Source organism: Lissotriton vulgaris, chromosome 12 (genome assembly GCF_964263255.1).
Source record: "Lissotriton vulgaris chromosome 12, aLisVul1.2, whole genome shotgun sequence".
NCBI lineage: Eukaryota > Metazoa > Chordata > Amphibia > Caudata > Salamandridae > Lissotriton > Lissotriton vulgaris.
This window is the reverse complement of record NC_141700.1, coordinates 578,308,671-578,330,733: the sequence shown is the minus strand read 5'-3', so window position 1 is coordinate 578,330,733 and position 22,063 is coordinate 578,308,671. Positions and strand designations below refer to the sequence as shown.

General features: G+C 43.0%; 1 protein-coding gene across 2 annotated transcripts in view; it reads right to left on the bottom strand.

The window, feature by feature from the left end:
- The window catches only part of ZNF423 (zinc finger protein 423), a 536,708-nt gene that overhangs the window by 47,509 nt on the left and 467,136 nt on the right, over nucleotides 1-22,063 (bottom strand). For both annotated transcript variants that reach the window (XM_086945443.1, XM_086945444.1), the window contains 2 exons: nucleotides 13,737-13,868; nucleotides 11,618-11,733 (listed from right to left, as the gene is read on the bottom strand). In XM_086945443.1, coding sequence (XP_086801569.1) covers nucleotides 11,618-11,733; nucleotides 13,737-13,868 — 248 coding nt within the window. The remainder of the gene's footprint in view (nucleotides 1-11,617; nucleotides 11,734-13,736; nucleotides 13,869-22,063) is intronic.

Sequence of the window (22,063 nt, the reverse complement as noted above, 5' to 3'; positions counted from 1 at the left end):
GGCAAGAGGCATCTGGGAGTGCTGGAGCCCTACCCTCTGCCCCCACACAGAGGTGGCATGTGCAGCCAGGGGGTACAGTGAGGACGACTGCAGCTTCACAGTTACTGCCGCACACGGGGGAGAAAATAAATGTCTACCAGAGCGCCTCCAGCAAGGTGAATTCCTGGCCCAGGGCAGGCAGGGACAAGGGCAGGTAGGGACAGGGGCATGGGCAGAGGCCCTGCACTGTCCAACTCTCCAGATAACCTGCGGACTGCACCACCCATGTCCTGGAAGTACTGAAGCCTCAGTCATTGCCAAGCAACCACTCTGCTGTTCTATATCCAGCCTACACTGATCCATGGGCAGGCGGCCCTGCTGGTACTGTGTCCATTGCCTACGCCACACTGTTAGGGCCTTGTCCACACTGATATGTGCCATGCCTGTGCCCACACTGACAGAACTGAACCCTCACTTGTAGAGGCCCTGTGGCCCCACTTTCATCAAAACTTCCAAGGCCGTACCCACGCTAATAGCGATGAGTAAGCATCACCTAGAGTAACTTACACCAGGGTCATGGCCCACACTGATCCTTGACCGTGCCCCACTGCAAGATCTTTACATCCACTGGAAAAATTCCAGTGGTCCTGCTTCTTGTCCGATGCAGGTATGAACCCCGCTTCTGCAGCCATGCCCTTCTGCCGCAAGGGGAGCCACTTGCATCGCATCTGACGGCAGCCAATCGATGTGGAGACTGAGTTAGAGGTGTCCGCCAGAGGGAGCCATAAAAAACAGAGGCAGTGAGTGTTGAGAAAGGAAGGAAAACAAAGACTCTAAAGAGGATCAAGGAGATCCCGAAAGTGTGCATAGGTTTGCAAAACTGTATGTAGAGGCATAAAGATAATTATACTCAATTGGCGAAGTTGGATTCAATGTGACTTTTTTTATTGGTGGGCGGAGGGGGTAAACTTCGCTATGCAGCAGAATTGAATTTTTTTTTGCTCTACTCCGCGCTCCGAGCGGAGCAAAATTCAGCAAACTCCGTCCCCAGAGCAGAGTTACCCGCCCACCCCTAGCGGTAACGTGATGTGAGTCGGATGTGCCTGCTTTGGAGAGCGTCCACTTTATGAGAGGAAAAACATATTGGAGCATGCAGGTAACCTGTGGCTGAAGGGAAAGTTGCACTGATGTTGGAAGCAGCTGCAATAATGGGTGAAATATGAATGAATAGGGAGGGGGGATTGTGGAGGACACCATACGGATATTCGAGATCTTCATGGAATACAGCAGTTCAAGAGGACTTAAATTTGTGACCTGGGGATCCACTTTAGAAGACTGCCTTATATATTTTACATCTTGTTTCCAGTGCTCAGCTAAGAATCATCCACCATTTTGACTTACCTAAACCAGGAACAAATGAGGAGGGCAATGTTGAGCTGGGGAACCAGTAGAAAGAGGATGTATTATGGAAAAACCGAGGATCCGTGCCACTTCCCTTTGTTATGCAAAACACAAACACATGCTAGGAACCTGTGCAGAGTATTGAATATGGATTATGCTTCTAAGTAGAGTGCTCTGGACATCTGCAATAAAGGATTCTATCGAGATTAGGTTTTCTGGGGCCTTGGAGAAGGTTAAACAGAGAGAACAACCATAGACAGAAAAAGTGGACAACCCAACAGTCCGACCTATTGACACAGCTTCAGAAATATTTTAGCTTGATTTTTAAAGACCTTGTGGGTACTATAATGATGATGTATGTATGATAGAGGAAAGAAACCAAGTCCATGAAGGGCCTGCTGTGCTCATAGCTTTCCTTGCATCAAGATTAATGCAATGAGTGCTTGCTATGTTTCCATTTTGCATCCTTTATTCCACGCTCACTGTCAACCATGTTCAGCTTCTTGTTTTTGCTATAAAGAGCACAAATGGGCATTGCAGATTAAGAAATAAGTAAAATTAATGTCATATAGAATTCTGGTCAAAACTGTGAAAACCTTGTATTTCTAGTGTTTTCTAAGGTATGTAAGCGCCAATAAATGTTTCTGAAATAAATATGATTCTGCTGAACGAGAATCAATAATTGACCAGATCAGATAGATTTTACAAATAAGCCCTTCCAGGGGGTTCTTACACGTTTTTCATTCCCGGTAGGAGACCCAAACCTCATCTTCGCTTTCATCACCTCTTTGAGCAGTGGTCAGTCTCTTGAACATGGACTTCTTCTAAACCACATCTTTCACAGGTAAGAGTTCGATTTATCGTTGGAAGTACATAAAACACAAAGAAATCTAATAGATACAAAAGTCATAAATGATGCCCCCATTGAGCAAAGAGAGCAGACCAACACAGACAGGGAGTAAAGGGAAGAGAGAAGCCCTTGTGGAACTCTACAGTTCAGTCTGGCCATGCGTGATAGAAAGGAGACCACTTTTATCAGTCATGTTGTGTCCTTTTCTCTAGGAGCCATTGCATCCACTTCTTCACTATCCCAGTTTGCCCAGTCCCGCCATCCCCACTCCCAGAAAATTGTTTGAAAGCGGATGATCAAGAGTGCAGTCATTGATTCCAAAATTATAATGGGTGCTGGTTGTCCATGGTAGTCTGCTTGAAGTATCAACAGAATACTGAATTATGGGAAGGATGAGAGCTCTGCTGTTAGTCATAATACAGAGAATATCCACTCCCCTAGCCAGAACCAGTGGCACATGAGAGGATCACATAAGTATCTTTGGACTAATTTCACTTAGCTTTATCGTATTTTACTAACGATCCATACTTTTGAAATTGAAGTGGATTGATTTAGCCAGTAAGATAGTTTAAAGAGTTTCCTACTCAATGTATAGATATGCGCTCAATGTATAGGTAGCCAACGTTTAAAATCCCAGTAGGGCGAACTTTATTCTCATCGGACTGATAAGCCTAGTATAATTGTGTTGCAGCACTATGAATTTAGAAATGTGCAGTGTTTACTATTATTATCAAAAATAACTATCACACATACGTGTAATTTTTCACACCACATGAAAAGGTTCTGGCGGAAAGTGGCAATACTTACATAGGAAAAAATGTACATAACTTCGTAGTAGCTAATGTTGTTCTGCTATTCTGAGCTTACAGCTTTGTCATTCATGTGTACTTTGCAAGTACTCCTGGAATAATACAGATATAGGACTCCTTTACATTACCCTTTAGCATCCTTTGTGTCATGTATTCCACAAACAAGAGCATTTAATTATGTCTATATGGTCCATGTGTTATGCTAATCTCTAGTTATTCAATTCCATTCTTTTGTAACAATGCTCCTGACACATTATAAAACTCTTCTTAGAGGTTGCAGATTCTACACTTAATATAGAAGCAGACCATCCTGATGAAGTCATTTAACCTTCACTTTCGAGATGTCAAAACATCTGGGAAAATCACTTAAACTCCCCGTGCCCAAGAAAATTAATGTATGGTCTGTAATCCAACTGGTGTTCATGTAAAGCTCTCTGATACCTTTGGGTCGAGTTTGCGCTATATAAAAAAAAAAAAATAAACAGCTACATGAGCAGCTACCTAAATCCTACTTTACAATAACACCCATTTTCCTCAAATTATCAGATGGCAGGAGGTTTTGCACTGATGTATGAAAGCCCTGCAAGTGTATCTGAACATTCAGAAGACTTGAAGCCTGACTACAGTCTCCAAGCTTTGCTCAGACTGGAAGAATTGCTTTTATTGCAGCTGAAACATATGAGCAGGAGAGACTCTTAATGGCCACAAATCTATTTTATAGCCTAGACATTGGGAAAGACGTGTATAGTGCGTGGAATACAAATATTCATACCGAAAAGGAAGAGAGAAAAAAGCATGGGGGAAGCCAATAATGTCTCTTAAAAAAATGTGCAGGTGCAGTGAATGAGAACCCTGACACAGAGTTGGAAGAATGTATAGCCGCCATTATAATACGGACCCCATTAAACCAGTCCCCTAATTTATTCATGATGTAAACGTGTCCGTTTTCCCCCTTTTACTTTCTCCTAATTCTTCTCACTGATCTAACGTAATTTGAGAATGATGAAAATGACACGCTTTCTAATATGTAATAGCAACCTTTCGTTTTAAGTTAAATGTGTGGCAAATTTGATTCTGGTGCTCTGTTCGCAGTTGCTGCGAGTCCCTCCATTCGAACGTTACGTCACACGATTGTACATTGCATGTAAGAAATAGTAACGGGTAATGACCGTAAAACCTTTGCAATCTTAGGTCCTAGACTCCATTCTGTTGCAGACAACCCTGTGGTGACCGTTGTTGCAGGAACCTCAGCCCCCCTTCCCTACCCCCTCCCCCCCCCACCCCAGGGATTCTTTGTGCCTCTCCAATAGTTCCTACTGTATAGTTTATGGTCATAGAGAATTTCTACAACTGAGGCAGAGTCCAAAGCCGGGTGAATGATGGGAACATGAATGTGCCTATGAACTAGGGATATCAATGTTACTATGAATAGCAATGTGTTTTCTGCTCCTTTGTCCAACTTGTATTTATCAGCAAATACTGGGAACAGATCACTAAGTCAGAAGGACTAGAAGACGGCAGAAGCCAATTATAGGCAAAAAGAAAAAAAGGTTATGAAGAATAGACTGTTCAAACAAAGCATTGGTGCTCTGAAAGGGAAACTAGACTAGTGCTAAATGGCTGCATGGGGAGAAGTAACTGATAGGCCTGTGCCTGTGCATTGGCAAGGTGATTGGGAGAAGGCAATTCTGGCAAAATTTTTCAAATCAATATATATGACTTGGTCTTCTGACAGGCAATTCACTTCAGCAGAAGAGAAAGGGCCCTTGATGCTTTCAAACTGTCGGGTCACACTGACAGTCACATTGAAGGAGAGGCTGTGCTGTAAACTATACAATGTGCCATCAACCAAAGTGTTATGTCCAAGGTACGTACAATTGAGAATGTATCCAGTTACAATGAAAATGTCACTCATTTACATACTCTGTTTCATGCCTCAGACTGGTTGACTGATGGTAAATGGCCTACTGTGTCCTCATGTGTGCCATCTCGCTAATTAGAAAGCATATGTTAGAGGTGACTCAGGAGTGACCAGGAGCTCCCTGGAGTGACTATTCTTACTGAAGAAGATAGCTTATGTGATTTGACGAGAAAGGTCACTGGTGCAATATTTTAGATCACCTGAATCCATGGTATGCAAGTACTCCAGCAGTTTGCTATATATTGAACTGCTCTCAGGCTATTCTTGATGAATTACGATATTCCTCTGACAAGCTCAAATTTATTTGGGTTGACACATCAGCTTTTGATAAGAGGCTCTGATAAATCTTTGGATGTGTGTGCATCAACGGATCAAGCCCCTGATCTAAAGGATTATTGCCACTTGTATTGAGTTCCCACATTTGAGGTCGAAGGCATTTTAACGATTGATTGATCCTTGAAGTTGCAATGCACTGGGCATGGTGCCCTACTGCGCCCTCCTTTTCACATAATGCCCCGTGAATGCAAGTGGCATAATATGAGATGTATCTAATGTTATATTTGCAATGGGTGTCTTATGCGTCCCTTGTACTATTTTACGGTGATTAATTGTTCAGTGCAGGATTCATTCTCCTACAGTTCCACATTGCAATTGTTCCACGTATGATTTATTCTTCTATACATTCATGAAGGTTCTCATTGGGGGAACCATTGTTATTTTTTTTAATTTAACCTATGCATCATCATTACACTGTATTAAAAATATTTTTTCAATTTAACATTAATTAAAAGTGTGGTTCTTACCCACGTGGAAACTCATCTCCCCAAAATATATGCAAACTTTCATATTATTTAAATACATTTTAATTGATCCAGTTAATAAGATAAACAATTGAACTACTTAGGTTTATGTTGAGAAAGTAGTCAGGAGCGTTTTATGACACTTTCTGGGATCTTCTTTCGCTCCAAATTATAATCCTACAACATCACAGTGATTCAAAAGCAGTCAAACCCTAATTTAAAATTTCAATGGGAATTTTGCTTAGTACTCAAACAAAAGTGCCAATTTTCACAGAATTGTTGTGGTTAACACTTATACAATTAGGCAGCATGCAATTAAAAATCTTAATTGCACAAATCAGTTGGCCATTAACACTGTAATCAGGGACAATGGTCTGTGCTGCCTGTTAGAAACGGCATAATTAGAATGCAAGTAAAAGTAACATGCTTGAATTTGACATTTATTTCACTGCGCGCATCTGTATTGTTTATTTCATAGCTCCTAACCACCACTGAGCAACCAAGACTAATAACTCTCGACGTCACCGGAAGGACACCAAAAGGTGGAACGTCGACACCCACCTGGGCTACAAAAAAAAAAAAAACCTACGATTCCGGACCCAACCACTAGACCGCGGAATAATGCATAGCATAGTGAATCCAGAAAGATTCACACTGCAAAACTCTGCACTCAAAGACATCCAACATAACTACATGGGATGGTTGAAAGAAACAGCTCTCTCAAAGTCAACTTCCGGTCCCACAATTACAGAGAGAATCGCAACCCCAGGCCCCTCAGAACCACTAGTGAAAGACTGATGGGGTACAGACTTGCAGGCGCAGCTAGACCTTTCCCGCCCGTGGCTGTCCCTGCGTTTGCCTCCCCGCAGTAGTCGCATGTAAGAGCGGGGGTGCTGGTGATTCCTGTGTTTGCTGCCCCACGATGGCCGCAGGTGAAAGCGGGGAGAGGGGGCTCCCCCCCTTCTGCTACACCGCTGCTCATCTTCCCGCTAGATACTATGCGCTGTGCAGTTCATGATTTCCATTTTTGTCATCGATAATAATACATTTAATACAAGTCTTGATTAGGGTTTTGTTATAGTTGGAGCCCGACAGAGCAATGTAACAATTCAACAAGGATGGTCTGAGAGCAGTTCAATGTTTGCAAAAAGCTCGAGTCTCTGCCGAATAACAATCGGTTTACAAGGGTTCAGCTTATCCCACACACCCAGGTGCAATGCCACTGCCCTGGGAAACAATATAAATAAGCTCCATTCAGATGCATTCAATGTAAATGTACCTTATCCGAATAAGCTGAAAAGGTGGCCCTCCATGACCTACGCTGGACCCCGCTCTAATGGGATGTTTGACAGGAGTAGTAAGAGCTCCATAAATGCAACAACAATACAAATCTTGAGAAAGCAGTGCTCAGCATTTAAACCTTCTCCTTAGCTGATGGAAACGTTGCAGGAGGTACTTCTTTTGCTTTAAATTTCCATTGTATTCCAAATCACATACCATATTTTCACATTGAATTTCATCGTCCAGCCATCCCACTGAAGCCCCCTCCATTAACAGATTCAAATGTTACAGAGCCTCTCTGAAAGCCATTCGCGCCAGGCTGCTATTTTCCCACTGGGGGCACGCCTCGCCTCTCTTGGGCGGCGTGACAGGTTCAGCGTGAGGCAAGTCTGAATCAACTTCAGGCACCCCAAAGAAAGGGCAAGCAAAGTGAAAATAAAGGAATGTAATTAGCCCCCCACCAGCCGGGCCTGAAATGAGATAATAAGAGCACTAATGCTGCCAGAGAAGCAAGGTACCTGAGCGCCATCGCACGGCGACAAACACTGTGACAGGATTCGGAAGCCAGCCTCGGCAGAGTGAGCTGGAAATTAGGCCATCGGGGACTCTTCTATTTCCAATGGACAGGCCATACAACGTTGTTGTTAAATCATCTTAATCAGCTCCTTCATTGTGTTTTTTGGCTGAAGTAGACAGCCAGTTTCATCACTGATGATAGCTTTGAGGCAGTGCTTAATTTCTAACAAAATAAGTGCCAGGGTCCTAAAAGGAGACCATTGCAGTTTGCACCAACCATTGCCCCGGTCAGTATTACCAATCAGGGGCGGATTGGCAAGGCGGGCATTCGGGCATCGGCCGAAGGGCCGGTGTCTCAGTGCCCTATGTGGGCCGGTTTTTTCGCCCATTTCCCAGTCCACAGAGAGTGGACTAGGAAAGGGGAGAAAATAAAACCGGCCCACAGAGGGCACGGAGACAGAGACAGAGAAATAAAATCAGCCTCGCTGTGCGTCGTACAGGGATTATCAGCTGTGGCCTCTCCTTCACCCCCTGCCCTGCCAAGCAATCACGCTGAGGCTGGGCTGGGGAGGGGTGATTGCTGGCAAGAATCGGCCTCCCTGGGGGCCAGGTGTTGCTCAGGCCTTTGAGCCATTTTCACCTCGGCCCCCCTGGGGACCATGTAGCCCAGAAACAGTGTTACTCTTAACACCTCGCCCACAGCCCTTCACATTCAGGGCATAGTGGGTGAGGAAGAATGGGTCCCTGTGTGGGCCCGGTGATGTTTGGAACTCAGGCACCATCTTCACCTCGGCCTCCCCCTGGCTACCTTGGATGACCCAGCAGCTGTGTTTTGTGCTCCCCTGCCAGGACATTGCCCTGAGGCCTGGAGGGCTGATTATTTTACTAATTGCAGATGCCTTACCTCTGTTCATGTGCTCCTAAGCTGAAGGGCTGGGGAGGGCTAAGTAGATTAGTAATAGCAGGGGCTTTGCTGCTTTTCAGGTGCTCCTGCGCTAGAGGGCCCGAATAATTTTGTGACAGAAGGAGCCTTAATGTTTTTTTTAGTTGCTCGGCATGAAGGTCATTGTCATCTTGGCCCTGTGTCCTACGCAAGTACAGTATTCTCCCACTTTCATTCCTTGTCTGTACAAATGGTGTTTCATGAAAGGGCACGCCCCTTAAATATGGGCCACGCCTCATGAATGTGGGCCACTTTTTTCGTCAGTGCCCGGGCCAAATTGTGTTCCCAATCCGACCCTGTTACCAATGACAGTACTAACACAACTACTAACTATCACACCGCTACAAGTGTGACAATTCAGACTATTCCAAGCCCCCAAAGCTATAAGAATGGTTTGGGCAGTTGGAACTAGCCATTTTATGTATCTTGAATTTAGTTAACAACTGTTTCTGAGCTCATCTCTACATTAGACCAACACTGCCTCCATGTGGCACACTGCCAAAAGTGCACGTGTTGACAATTAAGTGCTGGTGCCAAGCACTGGAAACCACCGGCTCAAATTAAGGACTAAGTTGAGGGCATCAATTCCCTTGAGGCCTTTTGCTTCTGCAAATTTATGAATGAACTATTTGGCTCTTTGTATTTTAAAGAAATGGTAGGTCTACACATACTGGGGACAATCAAGTCCATAAACTCCACTAGGTTAGCAGCCCACCATCAAAAAGGAGCAGCTGTGATGTACTGAGGTTATCCTTCATGGGCGGGAGCAGATGTAACAGTTCTTCTAGTGCTAAACTTGGTAAGCCAACTAAAACGTCACGCGAGGAGCTGTGGAATTACAGCGGAGGATTCAAATGTACAATGGAAGCAAAGCATTGACACGCGACCTGCCATCTCTTTGTGTGTCTCTACTCAGAGTAAAGGCAAGTATCAGATGAAGGCTATGACATCTGAGTGCTGGGCTACTATCCAGCTGCACAAAAATCGAAATCATTGAAGACGGACAACAGCATACGGGTATTGTTTCCTTTTGTTTGATATAAATTTTGAGGTCCCTCAGTTGGAAGAGATTATTCTAAAGAAGTAGGAATTCAGCAAAGATATCCACAAAAGAGTCAATGATGAGATCCGTGCTTGAGGTGGTCGTCAGCATAAAGTGGATGGCAGTGTTCGGATTTGAATGTCTTGGATATTTCTATTACAAAAACTGTGGAGAGCAACACAAGTAGTTTATAGGAAGATAGTCGGCTTTAGGGGCTGCATATAAAGGTAGTGAATGACACAATCCATACATCCATGTAATAAATATTGAACATATTTACAAGTAGTGTAGGATACACTATAAGGAGATGGTGGCTTTAAAGGTGATATTCTTAGTTAAGTCGCACCCCAAGCTGAATCTTATGGGGGTCGAGTACAATCTATACAAGGGTAGGAAAGAGAAAATGCATACTTCAAGAGGGGGTGCATTAAAGTGCAAGAGTGCCTATAGACACAGAGTGAGATGAAGTACAACGTGATTAGGGTACCCACTGCAGGGCATGGTTGACAGAGAGCAGTTTGGCAGATGAGGAACTTAAGCAGGGATCTGTCATTGTGTGAAGTGGAATGTTAGTGAAGGTTGATGCCGGAGATGATCATCCGATTTCAGGAATATGATCACACCATAAACGAATAACATATCTTCTTTAAAAGTATTACATCAAAGACCAAGGAAGAAACCATATCAAAGATCTCATTCAATACGAGTCAAGGCATCTCAGGAGTAATGGCAGGGATGAAGCACAATCTTTAGCAGCTACATTGAGAGGGCAAAGGAAACAGTGCATAGGACTGAATATGCCTCTTCACTCCGCATACCATTATCCTGCATGCTGTCACAACGCGGTCGTAACAACGATCGCATTGTGACAAAGCATACCATTACCCCGCAAGTCATTATAACGACTTGCGGAGGGGGGGAGCTGGATGTTGGAATAGTAACATTTACTATTCCAACTCCAGTTAGTGCGGACTGTAGGGAAGGTGTTGGATTTTAAATCCAACACCGTCTCCCCCTCCACAAGTCATTGTAACGACTTGCGGGGTAATGGTATGCATTGTCACAACGCGATCATTGTTGCGACCGCATTGTGACAGTATGCGGGGTCACGGATGCGGGGTGAAGGGAATATGCCCATAGGACTCATTGTCTCTTTGCAGGTGAGTTCACCTGGTTCTTAGTGAACGGGTAAGGTAAGGTAAATTTTATTGTACAGTTAATTAAAACCATTACAAACATCCGTCAGTTTACACAATTGCATAATAAAAGTCTGTGTCATAACACATTGCCATTGTGGCTGTTCCAGGATAAAAAGAGAAAGAGACGCTAATAAATACGAGAAATAAAAGAACAGGGATTGCATCGGAGAACTTATTGAATGCATATACTATCTACACACACCAAGAAGGATCCAGTGTCACGGTTTGCGCTTTATTACTTACCCAAACCTAGCCTTCAACATGCGTGATCAAGCCTACTCATGTAACCATGATCTCAACTATTCAAGGAAGCTTGTTGTTATGCAGTGAAGAGATCTATGAATTGCAGGATATCTCCAGCCCTGCTTCTACATGTTCCCAAAGAGCCTTACTTCAGGTAATTAAAAGTGGCTCTAAACTAATTTATCTTTTCTACAGTCAAGTAGGCCTCCCGCACGTTTGTCATAAGCAAGAATTAACAGTTGAGCATATAGAGGTTTTATGCTTTGGAAATGTAGTAAATATGTCATGGACATGTGGCACCAGATGTGGGTCGCTACACAGTGAGCCATATACACACTGCCAAACTCGATGACACATATGTCCACCTGTAACACAACTGGTGTTCATGTAAAGCATGCTGATACCTTCGGGCCGAGTTTTCGCTGAATAAAACTCCCCAAAAATGTATACATTAAAGTGTATTATTTTCACCGGATTCATAGAGATTTATGCTATTAAAACTTTTGGCTATGTCAATAGGAGAGGTTCCTTTGATGTTGTGATTTTAAACTTTTAATGGAAACAGTGTTTGCTCAAGATTTATATAGAATATAAAACATACTTCTCAAGGCTTATGTAGAATATAAAACATACCTGAAGTTCCGTTTGAAAAAAGAACTTCTGTGGGCACTGAGAGCAGTCATAGATTTTATCTTCTTGCCCATGAACTGCAAAGATATGCTGCTGCAATTTATTTGCCTGTACAAAAACTGGAAGGAAAGACAGGGTGATCAGAGGTTTCTCGTACTGGCAGAGGTCACTAGTCCCACATCAAAGCATGTCTATAAATAGAGGCAGACTTAAACCACAAGGGTTCCTTAGAACTTATGAATAAATCATTCTTGCGCGTGTACCAGCAGACATAAGGCCATTTATGTATGACGTTTTCAAGAGCAATAACCTTTTTGTTTAAAACAAGCTCACATAACCAACTTCTGACTAATAATTCCAGCCAACATTTGCACAGCAATATAATAAACAAAACATTCAAATACGTAGAGTGAAGAAAGCACAAAGTTCCTCGGCAAATAGTTAAATCTCCTTTACTCTATATTATTGTGGCTCAGCCCATTATCTGGGCTCGGGCTGTTCATCAACACAGGGCATCCAGTTTGTTCCGTCTTTATTTTATTCAGCAGATGCTTACAGCTTTTTAAAAGGCCAAATGCTGCTCAATGGATGGGAAGTGGGTGTGGCAAGGCATGGTTTGCCCTGAAAGTTTGGGACCATCCACAAACATGCATGTCCCAACTTTTATTGTTCACCTTTTCACCCCAAAAATAGCTGCAGATTAACTCTAGCTAGAGAGTGTGGTAGCTCCCCTTTCAAGATGTGACGGGGACCAAATCACCCCTACATTTGGAGGGTTGAGTGGAGGCAGGGCTTTCTCCACAGGGAAGAATGTTTTTTCCCATAGAGAAGAAAAAGTCTGCTTTTGCACTGGGTGTTTTCCGTCCCCTAGGTATAATTCTGTCCTATCTACAATAGAAGCCCACAGGAATTGTCAAAAAATATTTGCAGTAGTAGGATTAGAAACTACACCCCGAAACCCTTGCCTGGTGCAGCTTTCTATGCATATTACTGAAATCATCGGTGAATTTAAATAAAACCATAAAAATACAGTAGGTTGGCGTGCTAAAATCAACCCACACTGCCTCAATTTTTTGTGAGTGGGGTCCCATATTTTGACCAGCATAAGAACAGGATGCCCCCCCTCCACCCACCCGTCTCCAAATAAGGCAAACAGATGTCCCCTCAGAGCCTCCAAGTCCAGCTCTCCTGGAGATGTATGCAGGACGGTGTACGCACATCATGTCATCAGGCTTCCCAGTAGTAAGGCGCTAGGCTTTCTGTCCGTGCCGGGACGTCAAGACAACAGCAAATAGCCAATAGCAGTGCAGTTCCACAGCCAACCGGCTGATGAATTCGCACATGTTAAATTACCCATGACAAATAGATCTTTTGGTATCTACACAACATGTTAGGAACATTGAAGTTTTTCCAGTTCTGCAGAATGAGGGAATAGTTGGTCCCACAAGGCGCGGTAACCTTCACCTGGCCTTTTCGACTGCATCCCTGGCTTCTGCAAAATTATGAAAGGTAAACCACAGGGCCATCTTGGAATCTCATAAGCAGGGCCGCTTGCGTTTGAGAGATCATTACTGGGGCTAACACAATTTGGGAATTGTAATATTTTCTTGCTCGCGAATGTTAAAAGGACATTATAAGAGGCTAATCATTTTATGGAGTTACTCAGCATATTGCTAGATAGCCAACATTTTAGAAAGGGGAATATTTCCTTCAATTACAACCAAATGTACTTTGTAAATGTTTGGGGAAGGAATGAATTTACACAAAAATGAAACGGCTGTGCTACCGAGAACCCTTTGTAAAATCAGCCTATATTATTTTACACTGGAATCCAAGCAGAATACCACCAAGCAAGCACAGATTAGCCAAGGACCGCTTCCGAAACCACACATTTGAGTGTGTCATGTTTTTCGTGTCGCAATCAAAATTTACAAATTGCAGCAATTAGATGAAATCTATGCAAGCTCGCGCGGCATCTGACAGCGAGGAAAGATGAAAAGGCGCCCGAGCTCCTTGATGCGAGCTCAGCTTCGAGGAACACGTCCTGTAAGTGTTCACCGACTGGATACTCACAATCCCCCAGTGTGTCGTTTGTGGATGAAACCGTGCACGAAGGCCTCACCTGTAAAACAAACGGGGCATTTGAACGTGCCTCCCATCCCCTCGAAGCTGTGCTCGATCAGGTGACACAGCAGCTTTGCTGGGGAGTCGAACATCTGGTTACACAGCTTGCACTCGTGATTGATGCCTTCCTCTGCAAGGTTCAAAAGAGACAACTTGTTAGTGACACAGCAGATTAGGATCGGAAATGCAGGAGTCGTATGGAAAGCAGTAGATGGGAGCCTCACAGCCTTACACTTGTCCTGTGCTTTGCAATGAACCTTACAGCTATTTGATTTGTCTCTTCAGTACTTACTGGGCCATAATGGCGGCTTCTGTTTCCTTTGCAAGAGCACTACCACCAAACTAATAGAACCCAAATTTTGAACAACTCAACTCTTCACATCAAAAAGACTTTTGAGTGTGCCGCACCTCTCTACTGGCCATAGGTGCAACCCACAGTGGGTGGAATAACCACAAAACTAAACTAAACCTCATAAAGTTTTCACCAACATGATACCGTGGAACAACTTAGAAGAGCTCACTTACCTCCAGCACACTCAATAGGATTTAAAGGCGGCTATTGTGTTCCTGCTTACTCACTAGCCACTACGAGATGTCACACACAAAGGAACATGATACACAGAACCCTGAAACTGCAGAATGCAGATACGGTAATAACACCAACTATGAGCGACACTCGCATCACAAACAAAGAGCGCATTAGACAAAACATAGAAATGTTCAACAGAGCTCAGATAGGCCAAATGTCCCACAAGACCAGGTCAGCCTACCTTTAACAGGTGTGCAAGTTCGCTGTCATAGATCCAAAAGATCTGTTAATAAATGGTAATGCCAACCACCCATACGACACCGAAAGTAAACACCCACAACTCATGGACATTCAGTTCGATTATCTAACATAACCATATCCTTTTGATAGGGAATGCTGTGGTTAAAGAGACAACGTACGTGTAATCCTACTATCAAAGACAGAGCAGAACAAAATAACACAGCAGCAGAACAAGCTGACTCGGACATCCCTCTGTAGAGAAAATCTTAAAATCGTGTGGAAAGGTCCCCCAGAAACATGATAGATCTAAGGCATACTAGTTCTAAAGGCTGTGAGATAAGAAACTGGCAATATCAATACATATTATCACATTACATATTGGCCCTCATACATAAATGTGTTTGCAATCACAAAGCCCGTGAACCAGACTTTAAGGTGGAAAAACACCTTTCACAATGTACAAAGTCCTTTTTGAGATTCAGAAAAGTCTTTACGGCCCCTATAAGGGGGTTTGCCTCCCTTTCTGAATAGTAAAAGGAGAGGGTGTGAAAGAGACATTATCCTTTGTGTCAATGCTTTGCGGCCTCAATTTCAGCTGCAAACCATTGAATTACCTCTCAAGATGGTAAAAGAACTGATTTGCAAAGGGGAAGTTGTCCCTGTAGGACAGGTTTCCTTTTGGGAATCACGTTGGATGGCCTTGAGGTCCAGCGGACAACTCTCTGCTCTGTCAATGTCTTTACAAACAGGAATTTTTTTCTGAAAGCTGCATCTAGCTCTTTTCTGGGCCAGGGCACCTTTAGGAAAATATTTCCCATTTGGGAAAACAAATGCAGTGATGATGGTCTTCGTTCCTTTGCCCTAGCAGCCATTCCTGAGGGTTGCAGAATAGGAACTGTGTAATTAATATTTGAAAAGCAGGTTATTTTGTGACCCTCTGAGAATGTGCAATTTGCCATGGGACATGTTAGTATTCAGTTTGCATGGTAAATTACATACCCATTCGGACGCCAGGTGGAGAGCAATTTGCACATTCCAGGTTTGTGAATGGCATCAGTACACCAGGCCCATTGCGCCTTACAAAGGAACATAAGGCATCATCAGCTAAACATCAAGCTTTAAAGATCAAAACTACAATTTCCACAGTGTTATTGAGGAGTACAACCCTAGTGTTATATTAATGCTATTGATGTTGTGACACTAGTTATGCAAGCATTACCTTTGAGGGTAGTGCAGTAGTCATAAGCACACAACGCCTATCTCGCTAGTATTGATTTTGTCAGAGGATTGAAGCAATGTAACTAGAAACTACATTAATCCGCTGTATCCAAGCATTCTGCCTGCCACTTACCTTGCAATGATGAATATGATCTTATGCAACCACATTCACACACTAGACAATGTTAAACACATTTCTGTCAAATATAAACAACAGGTAGCAATACCAAAATGTAGAGTTCTATAAGTGGCAAGACCGCATAAGCAGGGTGGTCTAACAGGCACCTAAGGAATCCATCAAGCCGGTAGGCGTGATATTCACATCTATAGAATTTTTATAAGACGACTTTGTGACAAAGACCCTGGTCCTCAATCCTCTACTTGATATATTTTGAAATAGAACCTTCATTCAAATAAAGGGTAACCGAAATCAGGAGGCAAGAAGATGCAGTGAACAGTTTGTGTAGCACATATGTTCAACTTGCTCTCACAAGAACTTGATTTCCAAACTTTCCATCTGTTTATTAAATCCCTCTTAAAGATTTAACAATCCTAGAATTGGAACATTTTCAGAAACAATGCAGGGAATTACCACGTTCCCTGATAATGCTCAAGAATACAAAAGTTTACCAGTTTATATCCGAAGGGTGTACTGAACAGCTCACCCAAAAGCGGTGATGGCTGGAGGGATTTAATTTCTCTTCTGTGCCTATTTTTTTAATTGTATGGTTCTATTTGCAAAAAAATAACAACAAAAAACGTAAAGGCACGGGGGTGTAATTTGCCCACATTCTTAAACACAAATTTCAACTAAAATGTAATTTATAGGACCCTCCAGATAAGCTCCCATCATACCCTAAATGAGTGGAAATGTTGAACTGTTCAGGAACTCATCCACTCATCACTTGGAAAGACCTACTGCTACTCACCATGTCCTTGTCGATTAATTTTTCTGCGTGTTACACTTTAATTGCTCCAGCCCCTTTCGCAGCCACCCCAAAGTTCACACTACTGAATTATTTGTTCTCCCCTGGTAATAATGGGTCTGCACTGTACCAAGAGCCTCTGCTCTCTCTGGATATCAGAACAATTATTATATTCCCCTATAGGACACTCAGAGCTTTGCAGGCTGTAGAAGGACGCCCTTGCTGATGAGCTCCGTGTAATATAATTCAACCTTTGTCTTTTCTCTTGTGTTTTTAGGGGCTAGATCAAATAAGGCATGCACTCCCAGTTTCACAGCTTCTCATTGCTCTTGCTGACTCAATCCTGCTTATATGCACACTACATATTACCTTTTATTACTTTCATAACATTTAAAACGTTTAGCAAAAGAAGCAAATATTTCTTATCAAAAAGGAAAAAGAACAGCAACTTAATTGATGTTTGAATAGGTCAAATAGTCCAGTTCATTAAAAGTGAAAATCAGAGGTGTAGTCACTGCTCACTAATCCTTACTACAGCTGAGCTGTACTAGTTAGAATATAAATCCTGCTGCTTGAGCTAGTCCAATTCTCTTCTGATGGGCAGGAGTAGTGGGATACATACAGCTGTTCATTCCATGACCCGAACTGCCTGCCCAAAGACTCTTCTCAACTTTGGTTCTCACACAGTGACGTTAAATAACTGGAAAAAGGCCACACAAAAAATGGTCTAGTAGGGTCCTGTATGATGCGCCATTTACCAGCTATGTGGTGCCAAGAACTAGCAGGACTGGGTCAACTGAATGCCCTGAGGGAAACCACTGATGGTCCCCGAGAATCTTAATTCTCATATAGTCAGGCTTAATGCCATCCCATTTTGTATGGTGCTAAACGCTGCAACAAAACAACATGAGAACTAGTAACTGATCTTTGAACCTTTAGAAACGTATTCACTCTCATCTCCCCTGGCTCCAACACACAAGGCTTTTATTGATCTGAAATTCCACCGATTTGTAGACACGAGCAAAGGTGAATGCTTCAGTCGTCTCCAAAATGTCACTTGTTACTAGGCTGAATGGCTTGCGGAATTAAGGGGAGTGTGACCTGCAGATCATGAGTTCGAATCCGGACAAAGTCAGCTCAGCATTTCTCCCTTTCAAAGTCTCTAAATTAGATTACATTGAATTATAATCACATATGTCATTTAGAACATCAAGAAACCAGAACTGTGGAAAAAAACACTATATAAAACAAGTAATTATTATTATTGCATTGCCATACTCAAATGTCTTTCAGTTATCAGAAAGCCAGACTTATAAGCTGCCTGAATGAGTTTTCATGTCCTAGTGAACTTTGCATGTTGTCCATTTCAAAGTAGGGAATAAAGATGTGCAGCAAACAAGCGTATAGAATAAAAACACACTGAAACAAAATTCACACCACACATGCATCAAATACACGTCATAACAATAAATACTGTGTAGAAGATATAAAAGATGTCAACTACGTTTTTTTTCTACGATATAGTAAATTGTCATTAATAATATATAACCAGCAGACCTGTAAATTCGCACAGTGCCACCGCGTATCACCGACAGCAGATCGCTTGACATGGTCACCAGTTGAGGAGTCAAAACTACCCGGAGGAAGTATATGAGGACTGAAATCCCCTGCACTGAGTGGGTTTTCAGCTCATCTTCCGAGTCTCAAAGCTTCTGATGTCAATACGGGTCTTAGACACCCCTGGAACTAGGCAGCAGCCTCAGCAAACTTTAGGGCCAGAAGCCGGTGGGTGGGAACAGGGCTGCAGTGAAATGTCAGGCAGCTGCCCCCCTCCACCCACCTCCAAGGCGCTGACCCCATCCTCACAAAGTGATGTTTTTTTTTGGATTTGTTTTAAGCTGGCAGGTCTGGATTGGAGACCGCATTCTATGACCAATCGTTATGGACAAAAGAATTGGCCAGATTATAAAGGGATTTATGAATAAAACATGGGAATCAAACAATACCGCATTTGGAGCTTAAGGCATTATGCTTTCGGTAAAGGGGTAACATTTATTAAAGGAAGATGTATACTATTTTTTATGCTATAAATAGCTATGCAAGACCTTTTTGTACTAGGGTTGCATACATACTCCCCAATCAGTTCTATCAATATTGGGGGGAAATGAATCATTTCGAAATATTTGAACCTTTAGTGACAAATAGGGAGCTGCTTTCAAACAATCGTTTGGTCTGGTGTTCCACAACCTCTTTAGCTAGCTCACTAAAGCAAATCTTGTTCCATCACTTCGCCAGGGTGTACCTATAAGAGATCCACTATGTTCTCTCAGTTTTGCATAGGTGAGAGAATTATTCTGGATAAGTGGATGGTTGTCTGTGGGGAAATGTGGCTCAATGGTTAGAGCGGCAGACCCTGATGCAGAGGTCTGGCCCGGGACCAGGGTTCAATTCCCGCCTCGGCAGGTCTCGGCGGATCTTGGGCTCATAATTCCTCGGACCTGATTTCTCACCTCGGTGCCTATTCTAATCATGGGTCCCATGCTGCAACTTTGGGAAATAGCTTGCTTAGTCTCCACAACGGCCCGCAACAGCGCTAGGGATGCCTGGTTGCACCCTGGGGATGCCCAGGAGTGGACATTTCACGGGGGAAAAACCAGGAAGGGTTCCCTGGCGGTATGAGTACAGCGCCAGGACACTCTGGAGTATCAGTGCGCTTTACAAGTACGTTTACATTTACTGAGGGCTCAATTCAAAGAACATTTTGAACAACAACATTGAACTTTAATGTCTGAAATGTCCCCTTACGGTGGTAAATATTCAATTTTGATTGACAGAATAAGGACTGGTCACATTTTGTGTGCTCTCAGTGCATTTGAAAATGGGGAAATTCCACAAGTATGGTGGAATTTTCGAATTTACAAGTGTTGGATTAAGGTGGGATTGTGGGCATTTGAAAGTGGACCTACATGCAAAAGTAGGTGACCGACTTGCACATCCTGAGGTTTTGCTTCTTGCGCGTAGTTTTCAACGATAGAAGCATGATATATTTGCCAAAGCCACAAGCAGGAGAGGAAAGTTAAGGGATTTTTCTGGGTGGGAATGGAGAGGGAACACCCGTAAATGTGATGGGGTGGAGAAGAAGGGGTTTCATAAAGGGGAGTAGCACGTGCAATTTTCCACCTTGCAGAAATTCTGCCTACAGAATTGTGTTATATACTCTCCCCAAAAATAAGATACTTCCTGCAGGAACAAATTTCATTCAAATCTAGGGCTCTGAACCAACCCTAGAGTATTTATGTCACATTGCATATCCTTGGTATAGGCACACGCGAGACAGTTTAGCTGGCTGTTTGAACTTCAAACGGATATTCAGGGTCAGCCTTTAGAGCATGTGAGCTGGGATCACGCCCAGGGCGCCGTCCTCTAGAGGAGAGCTGGAGCTTCTTGAAGCAGTCTAGCAATGGTTTCGGTTCAAAGAAGAGTGTGTTTAAACACTTTCTGAAGCCTGCTAGCACCCTAGTCTGATACTTGTTTATCTTTTCATGGTGCTCCTTAATCTTGCTCCCTCACCTTCCCTACTCCTCCTAAATGTTCAATACAAAAACAATTAAAGAAGACAAGCGGGAGGGGGCGCTGAATTTGGTTTTGCCCATGGCCCTCTCTGAGCAAAGGCCAGCTCTGCTGAGACTGCACAATGTTTTGTAGGGATCTTCCCACAAAACATTTAAGCCTGCTAGATGTAGATTGAGAATTGGAACGGATTCAGTGTCGAGAGCAATGCTAAGAAAATGCAGCTATATACTTAAAACTCAGAAGGGTAAAACCTAATTTTCCAATGGCAGTTTTAGATTTCTTTTTAGAATTTAGCTTACTTGGATAGATATGGTGTAGAGCCTAACCCAGTAGAAGGATCTGAACTGGAATATCTCAATGGCATTTAAGATCACACATTGTCAGTGTACAGACATTTTGGTGTCGCGGTGATGACAGTGCAGCGACTGACATCAGGCTCCCATTTGTAAATTCAATGTTGGCTTTTGTGGAAGAATGTGTTGATTCTTCTAACTTTGCTTCTTTTTGCATCACGATCGGCATTCATGAAAGAACATCTCATTACTCAAGGAAATTATGCAGTCCTCCGCCCTCATTTGTGAGATAAAATGCAGATTTTGACAGCTCGCTGCGCTAGATCTATTTCAACGCAAATGAGAAGAGCTGTATTTATCACAACCTTAACCAGATGATGCGTCGCAAACAAGAATCTTGGGCGTTAGCGGGGGCAAAAAAGAGAAAAAAAGCATCAATTTTACACTCCATTTCCCAAAAAAATAATAGGATGTGTGCTTGTTTAAAACAAGCAAGACTGCTGGAGCCTGTCAGGCTGAAACTGTGTCAGGCCAAAAAGAGGAACAGAGCGCTTTGTGTAAAAGTGTCGTGGGGAGATGATAGTATCCTGTAATGTTCGCACTACCTACTTTTGTCTCCAAACGCGTTTGATCCCTGACAGACACATACTTATTTCCATACTGGTCTTGAGGGAGGCGAGCAGAATGAGAGCTGATTATCTGCATCCTGAAGGTGAAACCTGGGTGGTACCCACTGATGTCAAAGGCAGGCATTTGTATAAATTTTGAGGCACATAATTTACTGCCTGTTAGTGGGGATTAGTGGGTTGCACTGACCCAGCTGAACTGCAGCAGTGAAGCTGGCGGCTCATTGTTCTCGGGTTCAGCCGCAGTGGTTGGATAGAAGAGCTGGGATTACATGAACCCCACTTTAAGGCCAAGTCCTGCATCGTCACCACCTCAGTTTACCTGCAAATAGAAGTCCGACAAAGAGTAATATCCGGCTTCCAATCGATCTGTAGTGTTACAATTGATGTGGTCAAAATTGTTACAAATATGAGGTGCGCAGAGCAGTGGGTGGTTCAAGTCAATTCAATCATAAATTAATAGCGCTTATAAAATACAAAGTAAATCAATTAAACAGAAGCAAACCTGGTAAAGTAAAAATCGACATGAAGAAAAAAAATGGCCCCTGTGTTCGTGCTTCACTGTCTACCAAGCATGCTTTTCAAATACAGAATTTGAACTCTTTTTCTTAACCCTCTCAATCAAGTACTTTTCAGTCCTAGTGATGTCTCTGCATGCTCAGAGGGCAGAAAGTTATCGGCGGCAAGAGCTATAAAAATATGGCATATTTACATCTGTTTATCATGTCATACAAAAAAGTTCTGATGAGCGAAATGAGGGCTCTCATACAAGAAAGTACAAAAGGAGGTGGTGATGGACGGAGCATCTGAACCAATCAAACATTCACACCCAGTCAACAGATCTGGGTTTAATCCATCACCGTTCTTTAGCCCACTCTGCCACCCCAGTTCAGACATGGCCATATTCAAATCAGTCTGAC